Source organism: Phlebotomus argentipes, unplaced genomic scaffold, assembly GCF_947086385.1.
Source record: "Phlebotomus argentipes unplaced genomic scaffold, Phlebotomus argentipes genome assembly scaffold_4, whole genome shotgun sequence".
Classification (NCBI taxonomy): Eukaryota; Metazoa; Arthropoda; class Insecta; order Diptera; family Psychodidae; genus Phlebotomus; species Phlebotomus argentipes.
Window position 1 is genome coordinate 275,280 of NW_026776174.1, and position 22,080 is coordinate 297,359.

The 22,080-nt window shown below is 37.8% G+C and overlaps 1 protein-coding gene across 3 annotated transcripts; it reads right to left on the reverse strand.

Moving 5' to 3' along the window:
* Window positions 1–828: 828 nt before the first annotated feature.
* Window positions 829–22,080, reverse strand: LOC132258153 (dual specificity protein kinase CLK4-like). Of its 3 annotated transcripts, none has more exons than XM_059755289.1 (11): window positions 21,963–22,080; window positions 21,283–21,896; window positions 17,757–20,549; window positions 7,006–7,084; window positions 5,579–5,645; window positions 5,301–5,414; window positions 4,675–4,765; window positions 4,268–4,608; window positions 3,674–3,787; window positions 2,635–2,830; window positions 829–2,489 (listed from the first exon to the last, which is right to left on the reverse strand). In XM_059755289.1, the coding sequence occupies exons 1-11, from the start codon at window positions 21,985–21,987 to the stop codon at window positions 2,376–2,378; spliced, it is 4,548 nt and encodes a 1,515-aa protein (XP_059611272.1). In that variant the 5' UTR covers window positions 21,988–22,080; the 3' UTR covers window positions 829–2,375. The 3 variants fall into 3 exon arrangements, with proteins under 3 accessions (XP_059611272.1, XP_059611273.1, XP_059611271.1); XM_059755290.1 differs by lacking the exons at window positions 17,757–20,549; window positions 21,283–21,896; window positions 21,963–22,080 and adding exons at window positions 9,783–10,892; window positions 10,984–11,176; window positions 12,751–14,638; XM_059755288.1 differs by having other exon boundaries at window positions 21,283–22,001.

Below are 22,080 nucleotides of genomic sequence, written 5' to 3' on the forward strand. Positions count from 1 at the left end.
ATACTCTCTCTCTGCTGAATCCTTCTTCTTGAGTGGAGAAATCCACCCACAGTCTAGTCAATGAATTTACATTCAATCATTTTCCAACATTGCCAAATCACTTCTTCATCCAGTTCTTGTTGTGCTAAAACCTTAAGAGTTTCACTGTAATTCAATCCACTCACTGGTTTATCTTGCAATCTCAGTTTGGGGCATTTTCTCTCCGGAAATTCATGCCATCATCACATGATAATCGCTCGCTTGACCCCCGAAGATTGATTCCTTTCACAGACACACAAGGTGATTCACCTCCTCTCAGCATGGGTGAGGAAATGAGAGGAGTTCAGACAATTTCCACGCAATAACAACACCCACGCATGTAAATTAATATTTGAATATTTTTGCAGTTCAGCGAAAAATAGTTGAACAAAAATAGATACGAAGGAAAAAGTTTATGAGATTCGATCAACGGAGAGAAACTTCCTTTCCAGACACTTTTGGGGTGAGTTCGGATTCCGTTGAACTCTCTTCACACACTCCCTTTTGGCGCTACTATTGTGATGATAAGCATGTCAGCATTTTGATGTTATATAATTTCATCACACAAGCATAAAAAGCTTATTGAAAACTTGCAACGGATCAATTGAAAACAAATAGAGCCTTTGCCGATGAGCATAAGAAGTGACAGCTTAAGCTCAGCGTCTGGATGATGACTAAGATGCGCATCATATGCATACAATGCAGACACAGCGTATGCACGACAGCTGAAATGCAGAATTCGCAGAATTCAAAGTAAAAGATTTTGTGTTTTCTGGCAAAAATATTTTACGACAGAACAAGTTTGCTCAATATTTTCACAACTCTTTCATTTATTTCTAAGTAATTTTTTTCTCTTAAACAATCATCATTTTTTTCATCATATAATAGTTCTTGTTTTTCAATTATGTTCATCATTCTAAATTAATTTACGCATAGATTGTTGGTGTGTTTTTACACACACACACTCCAAAAAAATTCTCTAGGAATCGACAAAATCATTCTCTTCGTGCTATTTTTTTTTCTTTTCTCCTTCAACAAAATCTCAACTTTCTTGGTCATTCCCACAAAAAAATGAAGAAATCACATCAGAATTTGTGATTTGTCCATCAGAAAGAAAAATAAAAACACATTTGTGGCTCTTCATCAGCACTTTCTCATCAATTGAAAATATCTATGCTCAGTTTGTCAGATAAAAAATAAACATCAAAATCAAATTCCAAAAGAAAATATTCTTCTGGAATTCTCTTTTCTCTCTCTTTATTACAACTCCAAAAACTCCTTTTACTCCTTAATGCAATACCACTTTTTACTCGTTACTCCTTTTTCTTCTTTGACTCTCATCAGCATTGTCATCTACAGGTAAAGTTTTTCTCAAAAAAAAAATCAAGAAAATTTGATATTATCATGACGTTACAGATAAAATTTCAGGACAAAGAAAAATAACTAAAGTAATGCATGGAAGAGATAAACTAAAGAAAATATAGTAAATTGATACAGGAAAACAACATTTTCTCTTTCTCTCTCTTTCGCTTGTACTTCTACGATAGAACAGAAACAAAGAATAATGCCTAAATAAAGTGGAAAAATAAATTTTTTGAAATATCAAGAATCGTCTTGTTTTGTTTTCTTCATCAAATTAAATAATAGTTTTTTCTTCTCCTCCTTCTCTTTCCTGGATCTACGATTTGGTGTATTATTAATCAATTATACTCATTTTGTAGCTTTTTTCGCCTTCAAAGTTTATATTCTTTATACAATTCTCTCCTAAAATTGAAATTCCTTCCATTCACAAGTTTGATTTACAAAAAAACTACGCACATTTCGATCAATCCCACAAAAACACGGTTTTTTTTTAACACAAATATTTGTCAGAAAAGAAAAATTGTGGAAATTCCTTCTAATTGATATTATTGTTCTTCCATTTTCCACATTTATCCAAACCGTGTTTCTCATTTGTTATTCTAATAACCTCATTAATTTTATTTCTTTCTTAGCAATTTCCCTTTTCATCTCCTAAAAAACACCACCAAAATCAAGATACTTTTCTGTGCAATATTTCTCTCTCTCTAGCTGAACAACTCTAGCCTAGAGCAAATTGTCACTTTATATCAAAATTTTGTCTATAAATCATGCAGAAATCAATAAGTAAAATGTAGTCAAACATTTAGATTATTGCTTGCAATTTTCAATCAATCCAAATAAATTGTGTGTTTTGTGACTGTTGAAATAGGAAAAAACAAAACGCACCACTTTCTTGAGAGATGAAAAGGGAAAGAGAATAGTGAGAGGGATGTAAGAAGGAAGGGCGGAATAGTTACAACTGCAATTGTTTAATAATAACCAAATCGTGCTGAATCTCATCTCGATAGACTATGAGATCGTTCACGGCTGCTATTTGACGAATTTGCCAAATCCTTGTCGGCTAACCGCTGATGTGGCGGCAATTTGGCGAAAAATGGATGACGAAGAGCCTCACCTGCACAGGGAAAAGACATATTATTCACCATTAATCGCAACCATAAGAGGATGACGCGGAAATAGAATGTCGGAAGAAGATGTGTTTTGTTGCAAAATGCAGACAAACGAACGAACGCAAATAAGAGATCCAATTTTCACCTCACCTAATGTCATGCGTTGACTTGGCTCATATTCAAGCATCCGCTTTATTAAGTCGAACAACTGCACGTGATCCGAACTCTTTGACAACATATACTTCTCAAGTGGCTTGCAGTGATCACGCACGTACCGTCCGGCCGATGATTTCTCATCCCAATTCAGCTTTCCATGGTAGAAGTACTTTGTCTTTGTCTTCCTGCAAACGCACAGAGAGAGATAAAGAAGAATATAATGTGAGGAATTGAAATCATCTGCAAGGTTTTCTCAGTGTTTTTTCTGTTCTCTTTTATCTTGTCATCCCACAAGAATTTATACGCGGCGATTGTACAAGTGAAGATCTCTCTCACTCAAGTGTAGATCACCTTGAGCGATCGATCATGTTTTATCTCAATTTATTACCAAAATTATTATTATTCCCAAACCGAACAAACTACTCACTTCACCTACAAAATCCACATGAGATCGAAAGCAATCAACATAATATTGAGAAACCTATTACCTTCCGCAAGACAGGCAATCATGCAAGTATTATTCGTGAAAATAGCACATTTTCGTGCATTCTCTGCCGACTTATTTCCTTTCAAATCATTTATGTAACACCAAACATTCACTCTAAGCCAATCTTTGTTTTAAAGAGAAGAATGATTTCAAGATATTTTGGAATTTTATCATCATCAAGAAGATGACTAAAGACAAGACATGAAATAATCTTTAACATGAAATTGCAGTCTTGACATTCGCATTTCCTCCAAACATGTAATTATCTTAAGTGAAGAAAATTTGTCAGAATCGCAAAAATCATATGTTTCCATTATTTTTCTTCACACGCCAAGGCTGAATGAATGGTATTCGATGTCTTAAAATAACACAAACACACAAAATGAATAAATTACAGAGAGACACACACAGGAAGATCTCGATAAAGTCTAATTCATCTTATAATTGCCTTGACCAGGAAGATTGTTTCTGTCATCTTGTAATTACATGATCGCAAAGAGATCTTCAATGTCTCTCAATGAGTTAAAATTTCAATACTTACTTGGCCATTCGATACGGAATTGCTCCAAGAATTCTCTCCATCATAGCCAAATGTTCTCTGTTATCGTGCGTTTGGAAAAGTGTAATTCCCAAATACAGCTCAAACATGATGCATCTGCAGAAGACAATAAATAAACAATAAATAAAAAGCACAAATGGAAAAAATTGTCATGTTTAATGAATGAAAAATCGAATATTCAGCAAATTTTTCTAAGAAAAATGCCTCAAAAATTGCAGTCAAACGCATAAAACGCCTTTTCAGAAAATAATTTTAGACTTTCAGAATCATCCTAAAATGTTTTTTAGACTTTGAATGAATATTTCTCATATCTTTTAATTTTTTCAGTAAAATCGACTTGAAGACTATTAAAAATTGACTTTGGAAAGTCATATTTTCAGATTTTCTATTAAATTTGCCATGTTTTAGTCAAAAATTTCAATAAATACCAATAAAATCAACTGAAATATTCTCAAAATAATAAATACAGAACAATTATTGCACTTTAACGGACAATTTGAAGGCGTTTTGAGGGTTTTTGAAGTAAATTTAGCACATTTCGCAGCTGTATTAACGCTAAATATTAAAATATCTCACCCAATTGACCAGACGTCGCACGGTTGCGACCATCCGAGTTCCAAGATCACTTCTGGAGCACGATAGTGACGCGTGGACACAATTGTGCTGTGATGTTCGTGGTCAAATGTGGCACTGCCAAAATCAATCAGACGCACATCGGTGCACTTCACGAAGTGAACATCGCGGCTCTTCTTGAGATTGAACGTCGTGCTGTATTCGGAGTCCACAAACAGGATATTCTCCGGCTTCAGATCAGTGTGTGTCAACTTGTTGTCGTGGAGAAACTTCACAGAGTATATCAATTGGTATGACATGTGGCGCACATGATCCAGTGGATAGGGTTCATAGTTGTTTTCCCTCTGAAGGAAGAAAAGGGATGTTAAATTGCACTGCAATAACATTAAAAATATGAGCTTAAGACTCACCAGAAAATCGAAAACACTCAATCCCAGCATCTCGAACGCAATACACATGTGCCCATGATAGTTGAACCAATCCAGCATACGAACACAGAGGCTGCAAAAGAGGATTTAGTAGAGAGAACATTACAGTACTGTTGTTTTGCGTACAATCGTGAAGATTGTGGCGGCTCTTTGCCTCTGCTAAAAACCACAAAATATACTGTAAAATTACCATGAGATGATCATTAAAGACGATAGCGATCGCGATCATACAAAATATTGCATTAGGCTTTTATGTTATTCCCCTACACGATGTTGTCCAAAAAAAGAACAGTGATCGCATATTTCGCAACAATTTTGGCCAATATCAATTAATGAAAATAAAAATATAATATATTTATGCAGAAAAGTATAATTCAAAAGATAGGTATTTTCCTTATTTGATATTTGAACACAGAGATATAGAGAGTGAGAGACTTAATGCAGTCTTTTCTTCTCATTCCGCACTGAACTTCTCTTGGGTTTTGATCTCTTTACTGTTCATTCAACTATATCACAATATTTCTTTTTATTCTTCCCTCACACTTCTTTTAATGATGATTAACACTTCTCAAAAGAGGTATTTTGTATGCAAAAAAATTGTCACTCACTGTTCACAATTTGGATCCTTCTCCGCAATCTTCTCCAATGCATTTATCTCAAGCTTGGCAGCTTCGCGATATTTCTCCACATTCTTGATGATCTTCAGAGCCATACAGTGATCCCTAAAAATAGAATAAAACCTCATCAGCACACACGACAGAGTCAGTGAAACTAATCACATTATGAATTATATATTGTATAGAGAGATTCTCGTCAAAAGTCATAACTATTCTCGTGTCACTAAAAATAGTTCATGAGAACAATAATTAACAAAATATATACTCACATCTGCAAATCCTTGACCTTAACAACACGCCCAAAGGTTCCTTCACCCAGTGTGGCCAGAATTTTGTCTGAAAGAGAGAAATCAAGCGAATTAGTCCCAATCTGACATTGTCGCCTTCCCCAAAAAAAGATATTTCCTTTCATCATTTTTTTCTTTCTTTTCTTTTATCGTTCACTTGGGGAAAACAGGATATTTTGCTTTTTCAAACTAATTAATTAACGCCTCAGTAATATAAAAAAAAATCCTACCAATAACTAAATTTTGGAAGGACTTCTGTGAACCCACAATATTTTCCTCTTATCCTGATCATTTCGCGATTATTCATTTGGCTCTTATTTTCCCCCCAAACATCATCATCATCATCATTCAAGGTTAAAATTTCTTAATCTCTCGATCTTGCCCTACTTTTCTCACTTCCTTCTTTTCTTCTTCTTCGCCTTTATTACAGCGAAACATTACACATTATTATTGCAGAAAAGTGTATTTTGAAAATGAATTTGTGAGTAGAATGAAAATTACCAGACAAATTGTATATATTTCACACACGAATTTCAAATTTTCCTCAGTTTTCTGTAAATATATCGCCAATGGTGAAATATAAATAAATTCTGTGACACCTTATGGGCCACATTTTCTCTCTCTCACTCTCTGCTTAAAACCCACAACCTTGGTACTGTTTCTCCTCAAATGTTTACTAATAAAATTCATCACTATTGAAATTTACGATTCATGTGAAAAAGAAGACTTTTCGTGTATTGGCAAGATGGAGAGGTAGAAATTTTAGAAGCAAGCATTTGTCATTTTCTTCTCTCTTTCTCTCACTATTTTCCCACATCGAAATATATATGTTAAATTTATGTAATTTATATATAAAGAAAACATAGCACGATGAGAAAAAAGTCTGAGAAATTATGAGTGATCGCTTTGGCAAAATTAGCAAAGATCTCACAAATGATCTTGAGACGATCAATGCGCGCAAAAAGTGGTAAATTTAATTAGGGAACAACCTCAAAAATCGAATGTGGAAATTGGAACAGAATAATAATAATCTTAGAAGATTTAAAGGAGTTGACAAATACCAGCTTCTTAATATTTCCCACATTTTGGACGCGATCACTGTTCCCATTGCACAGAAACTGCCGAAAAAATTTCAATGTTAGGCATGGCATGAAAAAAAAACATCAGATTAATATATATCTACTACATATTTCTTCACATCACAACTTGTTTTTGCTGTCTGAGAAAGATTTGTGTGCTAAATTTAGAAGAAACCGTGATCTTCAATGTCTCTCAAAGGATCTACAAAATTGATCAAGCAAAAATTGAAATTTTCCGGATTATCTCACACATGAATTTCTGCACAGTTGGAACAGTGAAATGGGCAAAAAATGCAGTTTATAGTTTGGTTTCACAAAATTGTCACGAACATCTGTTATGCAGAATGTCGCCGGTGTGATAAATCAAGTGTCCCTCCTTATCATCTCGGATCGATGGGGGTCTGGTGGCCTGTGCATCATCATCATCAACATCAACATCATCATCGAGATCATCAATTGATAGGATATCATTCATTGGCCCAGGTGATTTCGCAATATCCATTTCATCCATGTCAGGTTGAGAGAGCGCATTTCACGCGCACATCATTGCGCCCCGTCAAATCGGTCGGAATTTAGCCATCATCCAATCATCAGAGAGTTGAAGAAGGTCATCGTCGATCGGTGGCACATTTGATCATTGGGGTTCCCACCGAGTGGCGCGCAACAAAGAGAGATAAAAAGAGAGAAAATCACGCACATCGGATCCCCCAGTGCAATTTTTTGTCGATCACATCGCATCAATTTGATCATTGTCATCACCAGACAGCGTCCATCATCATCATCATCATCAACATCATCATCATCAGAGGCAGCCGGGCGGCAATGTGGGCGCATGGCATCGCGGGTGTCGGCCAGGTCGATTCAGGTTCACAGCGTCAAACAGGGTCGTTGGTTTCGCGGCGCAAGATGCAGTTGTTGGCCCCATGTTGTGTGTTCACACCATCATAACACCATCATCATCATCACATCATCATCAAGTTCATCATCGAAGAAGAGACACGAGAAAAATACGGTATCGATTTTCGGTAAGAAAATTAGTTTGTCAGGGACAGATATTTTAGAGATTTTATCATGTTTTTTTTTTGGTAGTTCTTTCATCGAGCACCACATTCGCTTAATTTGTGTTTAATCAACAACAAAAATGCTGTCATTAAGCTCTTATCAACTTTTATATGCTCTCTCTCTTTTTTTAAGATTAAGATTGCCATCAGAGGACAAAGAAACAAAATGCGTGCACGATATTTTTGGTTTATAATAGCAGTTAAAGATAGAGGGTGTATTTTTTAATTAAAAGTATGTTAAGGAGGATTTTTTTTCTTCTTCTTCATCAAAGAACAAGGATTATTTGTAAATATATGTCGAGAAAAAAGATATGTGTGTTAAATTGAGAGATGTGAAACATCTCAATTGCAACTCATAATTGTTTTTTTTTTGTTTTCTATCGCTCTTAAAATAGAGAAAAGAACAAACAAATATATAAAATTCATTAAATACACAGAAGCCAATCATAAATGCAACTTGAAGTTAAATTCATCAATTGATTAATGATCATGTTTTGAGACACAACATTAATCAACTCAGCACAAAAGTTTGTCATATAATCATAAACTTTGAGAGTCAATCTTCACATTCAATCCATCATTCGAACCATTTTCTCCGCTGTTTCTTGTTTTTTCTTTACACACACACAAAAATTCGCAGAAAACATTAAGAGGGAAAAGGTGTCCTAAAAATTTCACTAATGTGGCAGATATTTTTTATCTTTACCATGTGAATATTGATAGCTTTACCAAGACTATCGCCATCCACTTTCTCTTCTTCTCGCTCTGTGCCATTTTTATTATTATAACACACACAAAATGTCATGAAAACCAACCAGGAAGAGGAAAGGATGTTTTTTTCTGCTGGCAAAAGGCAAAAATTAAGAACAAAAATCTCATCATTCAGAGTCACAAAACAACAAATATAGCTTATCGACTAAACTCTTATTAATGTCACGCGCTATTTTCCCCCTCAAGGAAATGCTAATGATCGTTAATTCATCAAAACCACCAGAAAAAAATTCTTACGGTAAAATACGATCAGAAATCGCTCAAAGAATGCATATTTGAAGAAAAAAAAAATTTATCACCGAAGCATTTTAATATCAAAACTTCCGCCTTGTAGTTTACATTTTCTCTGACACCTTCTCGCCAAAAACAGTGAAGTTCAAGCGATAAAAGCAATCAAATATAATTATGGAAAAATCAATTAGTAATGAAAAATAGGTTGTCAATAAATCAGAGTGAGAAAAAATAGCGGATCAAGCATTTCTTTTTGGGTGAAAGATTGTCTCTTGATCATTGAACATTTGAGAGTTTTTGCGTAAAATTCTTCGTTATCGCAAATCACTAAATTTTATAATTGAGAAATTTAGCACTTAAAGCATGACAAAAAGCACGGATTCACCTTCACAAATGGTCAATGGAAAATATGTCAAAGCATTAAAAAAATTATAACTTTTTTCCAGTCATATTCCCGCTCTTTTTCTTTCTCTCTCATTCCATTCGTATGCCTAAAATTATTTTCGCATTAATTTTTCACTTGTAAATATTTTAGTTGACAACTTCAGATGCCAAAGAGGATGAAAAGATCAATGAAAAAATTATGTCTTTTATTGATGTGAGAAATAAAATAGCAAAACTAAGACTTTATGGAATGTATATTTTTTTTTTATTTTATTGTGTGTATCTGAGATGATCTTGAGAAAAAATTTTTATATTTTCAAGCGTGAAATAAAACTTTTTCCCAATAAAATTCACCATTGGATCTCAATTTTCTCTCTTTCTGAATCAAGAAGAAGGTTGAGGTGTTTTTTTTTGCGACTCACGATTCTTTTGTATTAATTAGAGTGATCGTTCGACAGAGATATACAATATATAAAGAGAAAAAAAAGACTCCAAGTATTAATATTGCGAGGTATAAAATGTGATTTATAGCATCCAAAAATTTCTCCCATTCACAGTCACACGCCAAAAAGGTTTTTTTTGGGAGATAAATTGAGGATTTAGGCACACTGAAACATATTTCTTTTGCAGTTGTGATCTTATCATATAAATCATCCTTACGAAAGTCATGAGATTCTTCCTCGATCGCATCGATGGTATGGCCATGGAGCTTTGGGTTTTATTGAGTGGCAAAATTGGCACTACTTGGAGGGTTGGCAGCTGACTCTCTGACATTTCGCCGCTCTTGTGCAACTGACTCAATTTCCTCTCCGTGTTATTATTGTTAATCTGATCGTCCATCTCGCGTGATCGTCCATAGACATCATCCAATTGAGCATACTTCATGATAAGACTCTGAATCTCCTTCCTGCGATTCTCCCTCTCACTGTTATCCGAGGATTCGGTCACATTATTCTCCATGTCAAAGAATCTCTGTGTATTTGACCTCTGATAGGCAGTTGCGCCCAAACTCTTGCGTCCCGTCGTCAATGTACGACTCGTTGTTGGTCTATCACTGTCCACCGGATCGACTCGCATCGTCAAGTGTTTTCTATCACCAGGCGTATCACCGGTCCTTCGATAGGACCTAATCGGGCGCTTCCTGAGTCCACTGCTTCCATACAGTGAGTCATTATTGTTAATCTCCGCATACAGAGCATCAGGATCGTACTTCGACTTGAAGACATTCTCCTTATCATATCGCCCATCATAGTAGCCAAATTCTCTCGAACGTCCCACAGGATCCTGATAGCTGTTCTTATAGGAACTCTTGTACGTATCATAAATGGTATCTTTGTATCGACTGCCAGTGCCATTATCAAGATCACCACCAACTCTATTGCGAGTGCGATAGTCAATGCCATTTCTGTCCGACAAGAGTCCCAAATCTCGCGATCGCGTCAATTCACTGTCACTCACATCGAGATATTTATTCCTATGTGACCTCCCACTCAATCTATAAGGTGTTCTCTCCTTTGGCTGCTGATGGCTGGTCGTGTACCCTCCAAGTACTGCCGATGTTGCACTCTTGGACAGCGGATTGAGGGTCAAGGGCCGATCTGGCTCCAGAGTCTTCTCCCTATCCTCCTCTTCCGCCTTCTGCTGGCGCTTTCTCTTCGCCACGCGATCCAATATATCCGAATACTTGCTCTCCAATCGCGATATTGTCGACAATGTGCTACTCTTTGTCACCTCAGCGACAGGTGTCTTCTCATGCTCCTCCTCTTTGATCTAATACAACACAGAGAAGAAGAACCAGAACAGAGAGAGAGAGTATTTTGAGAAAATCACTCAACCAGAGCTCTACTTTAATTCTCACTACTTTGTCTATCGGTGAATCATCACGCTTCCCAAAGGTCCTCATCAGTGGCTTGTAGTACGATGACACAGGACTCAAATTCTTGGAATATCTGCTGAGACGATTGAGGGTTGACAGATTTTTTCCCGAATCTGCACCCTCATATTTAGCTCCCTTACTCGACATTGTCGTCTCTCCACTCTTTGGACTCAAATCACTGTGAATCGTCGTAGTGGAAAAATGATCATAAAGAGATGTGTTTTAATGAACTTTCTTTCTTTACAAGTGTGAAAATTGCACAAAAGTGATTGGCATTCATCCAGGGCTAATCTTTTTCTTCCTCTATGGAAAGTCACCAACAGAGAAGTGCGTCAAATTCGCCAAAACAAAAAAAAACTTTATTATAAATATTCCCGTCAAACAAAGAGATCTTCAGTGTGACTTTCAGTTTTACGTTGAATGTCAACTCGCACGTATTAAATGAAATATCTTCATCTTGACCACGAGATTAAAATATCACGAAATATGCATATATATTTTAATATGAATATAATTGAAATTGATTGATAAATGGTGATGAAATTAAATCACAACACTTTTCCACAAAACTTCATCAACCAGTCGCGCACTCAACTGTCTGCCTCAACGTGAAGAAAATGAGTGAAGCACCTCATGGGAAAATATTCTGTCTCATGCGTTATAATTACCCCGAGTTGAAGAGGAATCTCCTAGTAAAATTAAGTCAAGGCTAACGCGGGTGTTAAATTATTTCATTTTCTCAACTTCTTTTCATTTTCATTCGTCATTTTCTTTTGCTTTTCTTCAATTCTTTCTTTTTTCTCTCTCTCTCTGAATATTCTGAGATAAAATGAGAGTCACACACTTTTCTTTTCGTTTCTTTTCTCGCAGACAAAATGCACATTGCCTGCCTCTCAGATGAGGTCAGTGGAACAAACAAATAGAATTTTTTCAAGAGATAGAAGAATGTGCATTTCTCACATAATATGAATAATTCTATCATCACAAGAAAATTCACAAAACTATTTGAGTTTAAAGTGACAAATGAGAAATATTTGAATAATATTCACTGCACCAGAGCAAATAAGATGAAACCAAGTGTTACATGTTTATTGACCTCGGAACAGAAGAGATCTCTTGATCACACACTTGATGATTTACAAGTTGAAAATCCGCAAAGATCATCAAATAGACTCTCAAACAACTTGTCCATTTTTTCCCTTCTTTTTTTAACAACATCTACACATCAATTTAATTTGCTCTATCATGGGCAATATGTGTGACCATTTAATGGATTCAGAAACCACTTTCTCGATCGCCTGTGCGCACTGCTTGAACGCACTCTGCAAAACTAGATTTTAAAAGACAACGCGACAGACACCACAAGATTAGGTGATCACTTGAGTGAAAATGCAACACGATCAATTAGTTCAGAGGCGATATTTTTATCAATCAATTTCAATTTTTGATTTCTTCACTTGCAACTTTTCACTGCTTGATCTTCATTTCTCTTTTTCTCAAAATGTAACTTCGAAATCTCGCACAAAATAATCATTACGATAAAACTTTCTTCTCTCTGTCTTCTCGTGATCACTTAATGAACACTTTATTGAAAAAAAGAAAGAAAGAAGAAAAATCTCGACTTGAAAATATCTCAAGAGATTCTCTTTCTTTCTCTCTTTCTCTCTGACGATTGCCCTGCGCCAACACAATCACTTGCAATAGAAAATTGAATATTGTGCAATTCTTTTTTCCTTCTTGTCTTTTCTTTACCGCAAAGCCGCACTCGATGCTGCAGACCCCTTATCGGGCCTTTCACTAGGATTCCTGCGGAATCTCTGCAGCAAACTGTTGCAGCTATCGGAGAGCAATTGTGTCACACTAGACGTTGAACTTCGTGTATAGCGATGTCGTCTCGGCGCCGTCGCTTTATTTGTATCTGTTGATGTTGTTGTCTCTGTGGATTCTGTCACCTTTGGCGCTTCGCCTTTTCTCCCGTCGATTTCCTCATCTTGCTCTTGATTTGTTGTCGATGATGAGGAAGATATTGAGGCCATTGTTGAAGAGATTTATCCTTGATTTTCACCCACGAACAACCAATGTCACACACAAAAGCACACGACGTTGTTTCTTATATCTTTTGCGAAATTTCTCCTCAATCTTCCTTCTCTTTGACTTGATTCACCACTGATTTATGGCCATCAAATGGAAAATTCACTTTTCATCCAACACGACCTTTTCCCAATACTCCCAATCTACATTTCCTCTCCCACGATGAAGATCACAACTACACACACTTTCAACTCTTGATCACACAGACTTTTCCCACGCAGAGAATTCTAAAAAAGAATTTTGTCAAAAATACACTCCTTTTTTCACCACCTTTTCCTCAAAATTTTACCGCACAACATCTCACATCGTCGCACACACACACTTTAGTGCGTGGGAAATGCGCTACTCAAGACGAAGGATCACAAATTTCAGCGTAAAAAGTCACTTCTTTTTAACAAAGGAAAAAGAACTCCACTATTTCGCCGTATTTCCCACCAAAAATTTGCTAACGAGCAGCAGGAACAACAAATGAAAAATGAGAATTTCCTTCAATTATAAATACACCCAAGTTTTCTTTTCTCTCTCTTTCTCTCTCTTCCTCACACTCAATTCAATAAATATTTAAATAAAGTCTTTTACATAGTCTTTCGCGGGACACATTTGAAAAATCACAGATATCCTCCTCCTCTTCCTCGCTCACTCTCACTCTTTTGTCCCACCGCCAAATTTTATACTCAACATTTGCGTAGATATTTGTATTTTATATTAATATGACAGTGAAGTGAGATCACTCATACACTTACACATTCTCAAACATTTTATTTATAAAATTTTATAATAAATTACTAAGAATATTTTCAATTTTCGTTGAGTCTCATTCCCAAAAATATTCTTCTTCCTCAGCTCTTGCGAGATTGTAAAGAAGAAGATCGAGAGAGTGGCGTCGTATTTTAATTATTTCTCACAAATCATATCATTTTAAATAAAATATATATTTTTCAACCATTACGATCGAGTTTTCCTATCACATAACTTTTATTTTTCTTTGATTTATAAGCACTCGTGGTCGTAGAATAATTTTTGAAATGTCGTTTTGGAGACACAGAATTAAGAGAATTTTTCTCAATGAACACACTTTTTTTTCTCTTCGCGTTATAACATTTCATTCAATAATCTCTCGTCAATACACTTGATTTGTATATTTCGGCGATCATTATTAATTTTTTATTTCGCGCAAACACTCGAATATATTCTTTTCTCTCACTGGTTTGAGAAAAAAAACGAGGAATTTCGCTCGATTAAAATCAATCGCACAATTGAGATTTTCACACTGACGAAAATGCGAGTGGTTTTCTCTCTATTCTTGCGCCTCACATTTTGCGATCTTCACACATCATCCCATCACCGGGGGGATATTCAACTAATTCAAAATTGAGCCAGTGACTTCATGGGAATAAGACAGAGTGCGCGGCATCTCTCCTGCTCACACGCTTCCTCTCCTCCTCCTCACATGAAAATCTGGCCAGAGTGTTGCCCGATGCTGGCATTTTCTTCCGCGATTCCACTCTGTGTGTTCGCGGTGCTGCGCGCATGAGAGGAAAACACAACCCGATCGTGAATGTGCGGTGGAAATATTCGCGGACTTGCCGTGGGATGGAAAAACCATCACCAATTTCTCAAAACGTCATTTCATTTGTGAAAAACTCTCGCTGGTAAAAGCCTGGGGATTTTACCACTGTGAAAAGCTTCTCTCTCTTTCTCTCTCTCTCTCTCACTTTCCCGATTGCGCACGAAAACTAATCTCGAGAGAACAGAAAGAGGATCATATTAAAATCACTTTCCTACAGTGAAAGAGTAAAAGAGATATGACGATGAAGAGGAGAAAGAGGCTAAAAATATCGTAGAGCATAGGAAAATGTGGCTTAATAAAATGATACACAACAAAGATGTGTAGATTTAGTTGTGAGGTAAATTTTCCTTGAGACAGAGGAGAGATCAAGTGAGGAAGTAATCTTGAGATCTCTTGATATGATGGAAAAATCATAGTTTTTTCTTGTAAATGTCTTAATCATAAAACACCTCCACAATTTCTTCTTCTTTCTTCTTTTTGTCTTCAATTCTACGTGTGTCGCATCACTGTGAGAAATTTACTCTTCCCTTCGCAACCACACGATCGAGGAGTTTTGCACACACAATCAATTGTTATAATGTCACTCTCCTCCGCATTTGAGTGCCAAATAATTCAACGACTTTCAATTATTTAAGACTCTGCCAATCACACACTCTGTGTGATCCTATTAAATTTAAACGCATCTCACAGTCAGCATTTTCACTCGACACCTTCAACCAATCCTCGATCATTCGTCTGATTAGGTGGCGGAGTCGCAATGACGGAAAAAGACAAAGTGCGCCACACATCTTTAAGGTACAAAAACAATACTTCAATATCTTCATCTTCTTTTCATTCTATACACCTAAATAACTCTCTTTCATCGAGGTGTATACAGCACAGAATGATTGAAAAATTACTTTCTTTCCGCCCCCACAATACAGAATTTATATTTTCTCTATGTCTCGGCAAAAGTTGAAGATCATTTTACGTCATATCTATCCTATGCTATGCGCATAGCCATCAGACTGGCACGAAAGAGAGAGAGAGAAAACGAATCATTTTTATCCACTCTCCGCGACCCCCACAAATTGCGCCACGCCAGAAATAATACCGCGATGAAATAAACTCTATATCATTCGTTATAGTGTTAAAAATACTCCACGAGGAAGAGAATTCACAATATAATTGCAAAATTAATCTTACAAAGATTCGCATCTGTGGGTGAGACGAAGAAAAAAAAGAAAGAAATACTCAAGAGGAATATCTCACCTCATCTCTTCTGCAATTTTCACAAAGAATCAATTGGTTGAATCAAAAATAGATGACATTTATGTTTATTTTTCATCTATTTTTGATCATGTGCGTCTTGAGCAATTTTCTCACTCTCTCTCTCTGAGATCTTTGTCTCAAAATTCATTTTCTCTCACTATGTGGTCTCGTCTCGTTCAGTATTAACTCAAAAATTATACGCCAGAGCGTTTACACAAAATTAAACAACAATCTCTCCTCTAGTAGATTCATAAAATTTTACGATTTTGCACAAAATTTTCAAGTACAACAACAAATGGTGTTTGTTTGTTGTTGTTGTATAGTTCAACGAGATTTCAAAGCCTCTTTCTTAATGATCAAGATCACTCCTCAATTTGGTACAATCACTGCGGGTTGTTGAAATTCTCTTGCACAGGCGAGCAAAATTTCCCACTCTTTCTTCTTCTTCTTGATTACAACCAGAAAAAAAAGAGATCAGAAGGTGGTTCGAGAGGAGGGTGAAGGGCAAAGGAGTTTATATGTGAGCGAGAGAGAGAGAGACTTTTTCGTGAAAATAAACCAGATCACAAAGATCATTAAAACTTCTTCTGTGTTGTGTGTGCAGGTCAAACACACAGCACAAAACACACTACTCGCATTATCTTATAAATAGATTTATCTTCAACAAAGGTGACTTTAGATCAGCCTTTGTATATTCACTACTCTGATTTTTTACATAAGAACTACCCATTATTATCCACCCTTGGCATCTACAGTCTTTGATCTCGTAATATTTCTCTTTTTTCATAATTATTATGCTTCTTTTTTTTAAGGCGGAAGACAACCACGTGAGAATCTATCAACTTAAACATCTGCCAACACACAAAAGATCGTCGTCACATTTACTCTCCCTCAAGCAAAACTCCATTCACACGCGCACTTGCTCCACTTGTTATGTGTAATTAAAAATTGAGCATCGCCGGCCATCATTGAGCATCATTAGTGATTACATAAATACACAATGTCCGATGATGATGATGATGGGAAAATTCGTGCAAATGATGGTTTGTGTCTCTGTGCCAAATATAATTTTGGCTTGACCCAAATTTGGAATCAACCACACACAAACACACACATTCGCTACACACAATCCAAAAACATTTATGCTGTGGGACATCAAAACAACAAAATTCTACAAGAAAACCATGTGTGGCATTCCACACAACTGATGGACACAACAAAAGACGCCCGAAAGAGAGAGAGAATTTAGCGTTGCATGCAAATTCTCCATCGCAATCAAACAATGGAGATAAAAATTGAGAAATCACACTCTGGGGGCTTTTCCTTGTTCACATAGGAAAAACAAAAAGATCCACCAGTTTGATTAATTGCAAGATCAGTCAAAATCCATGCACAAACACACAACAACAACAAGAGGGAAGATCAAACTTGGTGAAGAATGAACGACTCTTCTTGTTATATGTCTCTTTCATCTTCAAAAAAATTAAAAAAAAAATCTCTCACACAATTTGGTGAAGAGTTATTAATATTGCGAGAAATTGCATCAAGAATCTCGTTATTTTCTTCTCTGATATATAAAAAAAAATATCGTGAGATTTAGCCAAGAAGCACAAGATTAAATTTAAAATATATTTACAGATTACAGATTATCAAAAATTGAATGTTTCCAAAGAAAGACAGAAAGATCATTGTTTGACAGATTTTAACAAAAATTTCTGATTGTCTTTTTCATCATTGTCATTCCCAATGGAAGACACTCAATCTCAGACATTCTGCAGAGAAAGATAAAATAATGCATAAATACTGAATCAATTTGGCAAGAGTGTGTCTTTGTGAAAAAGGCTACCTCATTGTCGAGACACGATATGAAATCAGTATCGAGATGGAGGTTTTGGGGGATGTTCTGCACTGGGAGATGATCATCAGGCACCATTGGCGCTGGTGGATGCAGAGCTGGGAGGATTGCTGGTGGTTGTGGCGGTGGTGGAAACCACAATTTGGGCTTCGGTTGACTCACATTTGGCGGTTCAATCACGATATTCGCTTTCGATGAGAAGATCGGCGGCGTCGGCGCCGGCTGAGGCGGTGGCTGAACGAAGGAAGTCTTGGACGTTGACTGGGAGAGCTTGAAATTGCTGACTGGAATTCGGGCTTGGGCGTCTGGTGCACCTGAAACTTGATTCACTCTGCTGCCCACTCCACATTGATCCAGTGGTCGCTGAAAGAGATTCACCGTGGTGGACTCTTTGCGTATCTCGTGGTCAGACAGTGTGGGAATGCTGGTTGCACCAGTTGCAGTGAATGAATGTGGTGGTTGCGACAGTAGATCCGTGTATGAGACTTTTTTCCCACCACTCTCACCACCGCACGTCCCATGTGTCGCCGCCGCCGCTGCCGCTGCCGCCGCACTCTGCTGGTGAGCCGACGATGACACAGTCACTGGAGGTGGTGGCTGAACCAGTGATTTATTCCACTCTGTGCCAAGATTTAAGAGTGACGCGATATTTTGATCCAATTTATCATCCAACTTCTTTTCACTGCACTTCCCAACAACAGTCGCCAAGCGATTCCCAGAATCCGTTCTTCCACTTGTCCCACCGACGACGACTCTCTGTGTCGCCTCATTACCATGCAAATTTGGTGCGACCTGTGGAGTCACACTGGCGACACTGGACGACGACGACGATGGACCGCCACATTTTTCACCTTTGTTCTCAACAACGCCACTACTCGTAGACTGGAATGCCGATGGCAATTGACCATTTATCGGGATGTGGATGCTTGAGATTTTCGTGAATGGCGGATAGTTGATCACAACTTTGTTGGGTTGCGGAATATTCTGTTTGATGAAGAAATTATCCGCACACGTTGGCGGCGGTTGTTGTCCATTTCCTGAACCCGAACTCTTCCTCAGCAAATCATTATTCCGCAACACCATCCGATTGGACGTGCTGATATCGCCACCAGAGAGATAATCATTCCACAATGGAGACGTTGCAGCTGTGACAGCGGCAGCAAATTGCTGGTAAGTGGATTCTGTTTTTGGCGGTGGCGGAGGTGGAGGTCCCTTGTTGAGTGTCTCACCTATTCGCTTCCCAAAGACACAAGAGCTGGAAGTGCTCTTCATCAGACATCTCGACGGTGCCACTGGCTTCTCCGTCAACTCTGTCACTTTCACAGCTGGCATTTGGCTGGTTATACAACTGTTTGAGGAGCTCTTGCACAGTATCACGGGCTGTCGCTGCAGCTGAGTTGGCTGCCGGACACTTGTGGTGAGCCATGGCAGGTTCATCTTACTATTCACATAGCTCCTTGAGCCATAACTGGCCACATTACTATTATTATTATTAGCATTGTGCGATATCGGAACATTGGTATATGATATACTCTTCGATATTGGATTAAATTGTTCTGCTGCACTCTTTGCGGTTTCCTGCTTCATGGCAGCAAATTGCGGTTGACTCTCGTGACAAACCAATTTATACAGATCCTCCTTCGATAAATTCCGCAAATTTGCCCCCCTATCGAGGTGAGTGTGGGAAAAATTCTTACGCAGCTGAAAATTACCATTGTGCACATTCATATTCCCATCCTGATTGTTTGATCTCAAATCATCCTTCGATCCTGACATTATCTTATCATAATTCCAACCTATTTTGCTCTTATTCGTACTTTTACTGTTCACATTCTCACTCCAGAAGTTATTGAGAATTCTCTTGCTCGAATTGGGATTGCCTTGATTGTTGTTGTTATTAGCTGGATTTGTTGAATACGGTGTGAAAGCCGTTGATGAGGTACTCTTTTGAATGCCTTTGTGAAATACTGACGGCGAATCCTGAGCCTCACGCGGCACTTGTTGATAGGATCCAGGATATTGAGGCTTAAAGATCGGTATTTGTGAACTGGATGTACTTCGACTGATCTTATTTGATTGCGGAATACAACCACCACTGAAGGGATTTGTGAAGTTAAAGCCTTCTTGCCTCTTTCCGAATGTCGTCATCGCATTTCCACCACTATTCATAATACTGTGATACGAATTTGATTTGGCCAATTTGGCATGCTTCACATCATCCCCCGAATGGGTTGAATTATTATAGCCAAATGGTGTATAAATGGCATCTTGCTTAACACTCTGGCTACTGCCATATCCACTGCTACTCCCATAAATTGTCTTCGAGTCCAAATCACTGTAGCTCGGCAAACTCTTCAGGTAGTTGTTCATGTAGTCAATTTCAGCATTATACATGTCGCAGTTCCTCAGCGAAGTGCTCGCTGATCCTGGTGGCGTGGTCAAATCAATCAAGTCATCATCATCATCCAAATCAGTGACATTGACAATGCTAATGGGTTCACTGGATGTAATTGGAACACCATCAATAATGACAACTTTGCTGTTCTTCCTCACATTATTGCCACCACTTAAATTCCCTACATTATTACTAGTATTAACACAGTTCTGATTGCTGTTATCACAATATTTAACTTGATTCATTATTGGCACTGTTGCAGATGAACACACGGGTCCATTATTTTGGTTTGATGTTGTCACATGAGCCTCCATGGCTGGATACATCAGCATATTCAATGGATTCTCACAATAATCCGCCAAATCGTACGTTGACATTCGATTGTCTGTCTGCAAAAGGTTAAAATTTGTTGCTACTTCAGAACCAAGAGAAAAAAGAAAGAATTTATGACAACAACTTGTGCTCCTTCTTGAGGAAGCATGTGTGTGGAAAATTTCTCTATGCTTGAAGATTTTTCACAATTCTTCTTCTTTACTTTTAAACGCGCGCAACTTTCAGCTAAAAAATCACGCTATTTTTGTCTTTTTTGTCACGCACGACAGAGAGGAGGTGGAAGAAAAAAGAGTGAATCGAGTGAGATGGAAATAGAAAATCTCACTCTCTCTCTCTCTTCTCCACTCACGAAAATAGCCACACACTTTTTTTTCTGGCGCATTGTCTTCCGATGAAGAGACACAAACACACACACACACCAAAGAGTGTGATGAAAATATTGTGTTGTGAACTTCAAAAAAGACAAGAAAATGCCTTTTTTCCGTTCACGCAAATCACGGGGTGAAAAGTTACTGAGATGAAACACTGAATGACAGGATAAATTCGGCACAACACGTAAAAGAAACGTCAACCTTTTCTCTCGCAAAAATTCCCATCAAATTTATCTTTTTTCACAGGCAATTAAAAAAAAAACACGTCCCAAGAAAGGATATGAAATAACACGTAGAGAAATAAATAAAAAAAAACGATTTTCTCTTGAAAAATCTTCAAATACAAAGGAATTAGTTACTTATTTCTTTCGTGATAAAGAAATTATTATAAGAGAAAGAGAAAACCACAAATAGAAACCTTTGTCAATTTGAGCGGTGCGTCCGGAAGGTCAAGTGGCTTCTTTATGATTATCTTCCTGGTGCTTCCGTCCTGCTTGCGAATCGTTATCTTCTTGATCACGTACTTTCTCAACTTCTGCTGCGGCTTCACACCCTCATCAGCTGCTGCCTCGTCCACCTTCTCGTGCGCCTCTCCATTGGCCACACTCGTGTCACCCTTGTCACTCTTGGCGTCCTCCCCCTCCTCCTCCTCGTGCTGCTGCTGCCGATGGCGATGGTGGCGATGGTGCCTGTGATGGTGTTTCTTATCACGCGCGCTGTACTGCTGCTGCTTGTGCGACTGCTGTCCCCCAACACCGTTCACAACCAGCGGAGACACTGAGTGTGATGCTGATCCACAGGATGAATTTGAAGATTTTCGATTGGCCTGCTTCGGCACTTGAAGTGTACTGACGCCATCCATCGGCATCTGAACGCCCGCCAAATTGCTGGCATTGGTCGTCGACGACGACGCCGATGTTGGCAGTGACGGTGATCGAGCTTTAATCGTGCCCGTTAGCGTTGGCACCACCAGCTGAGGTGTCACAATCGCCACAGACTCTTGGGACTCAACGGGCAACAGTCGCGGAGCATCTGGATTAAGACATGGTTGGGAGTGACAGCAAAAGAGAGCATTTCTCGGTGTACATTTCGTTGTACCTTCATCCAAACTCGTTGAATGCATAATTCGTCTTCGTGTTCCACCAAGCACACCACTTTTCACAACACTATATATTTTCCTTTCCCCCTCTCCAAAACACACGTCTCTCTATTCACT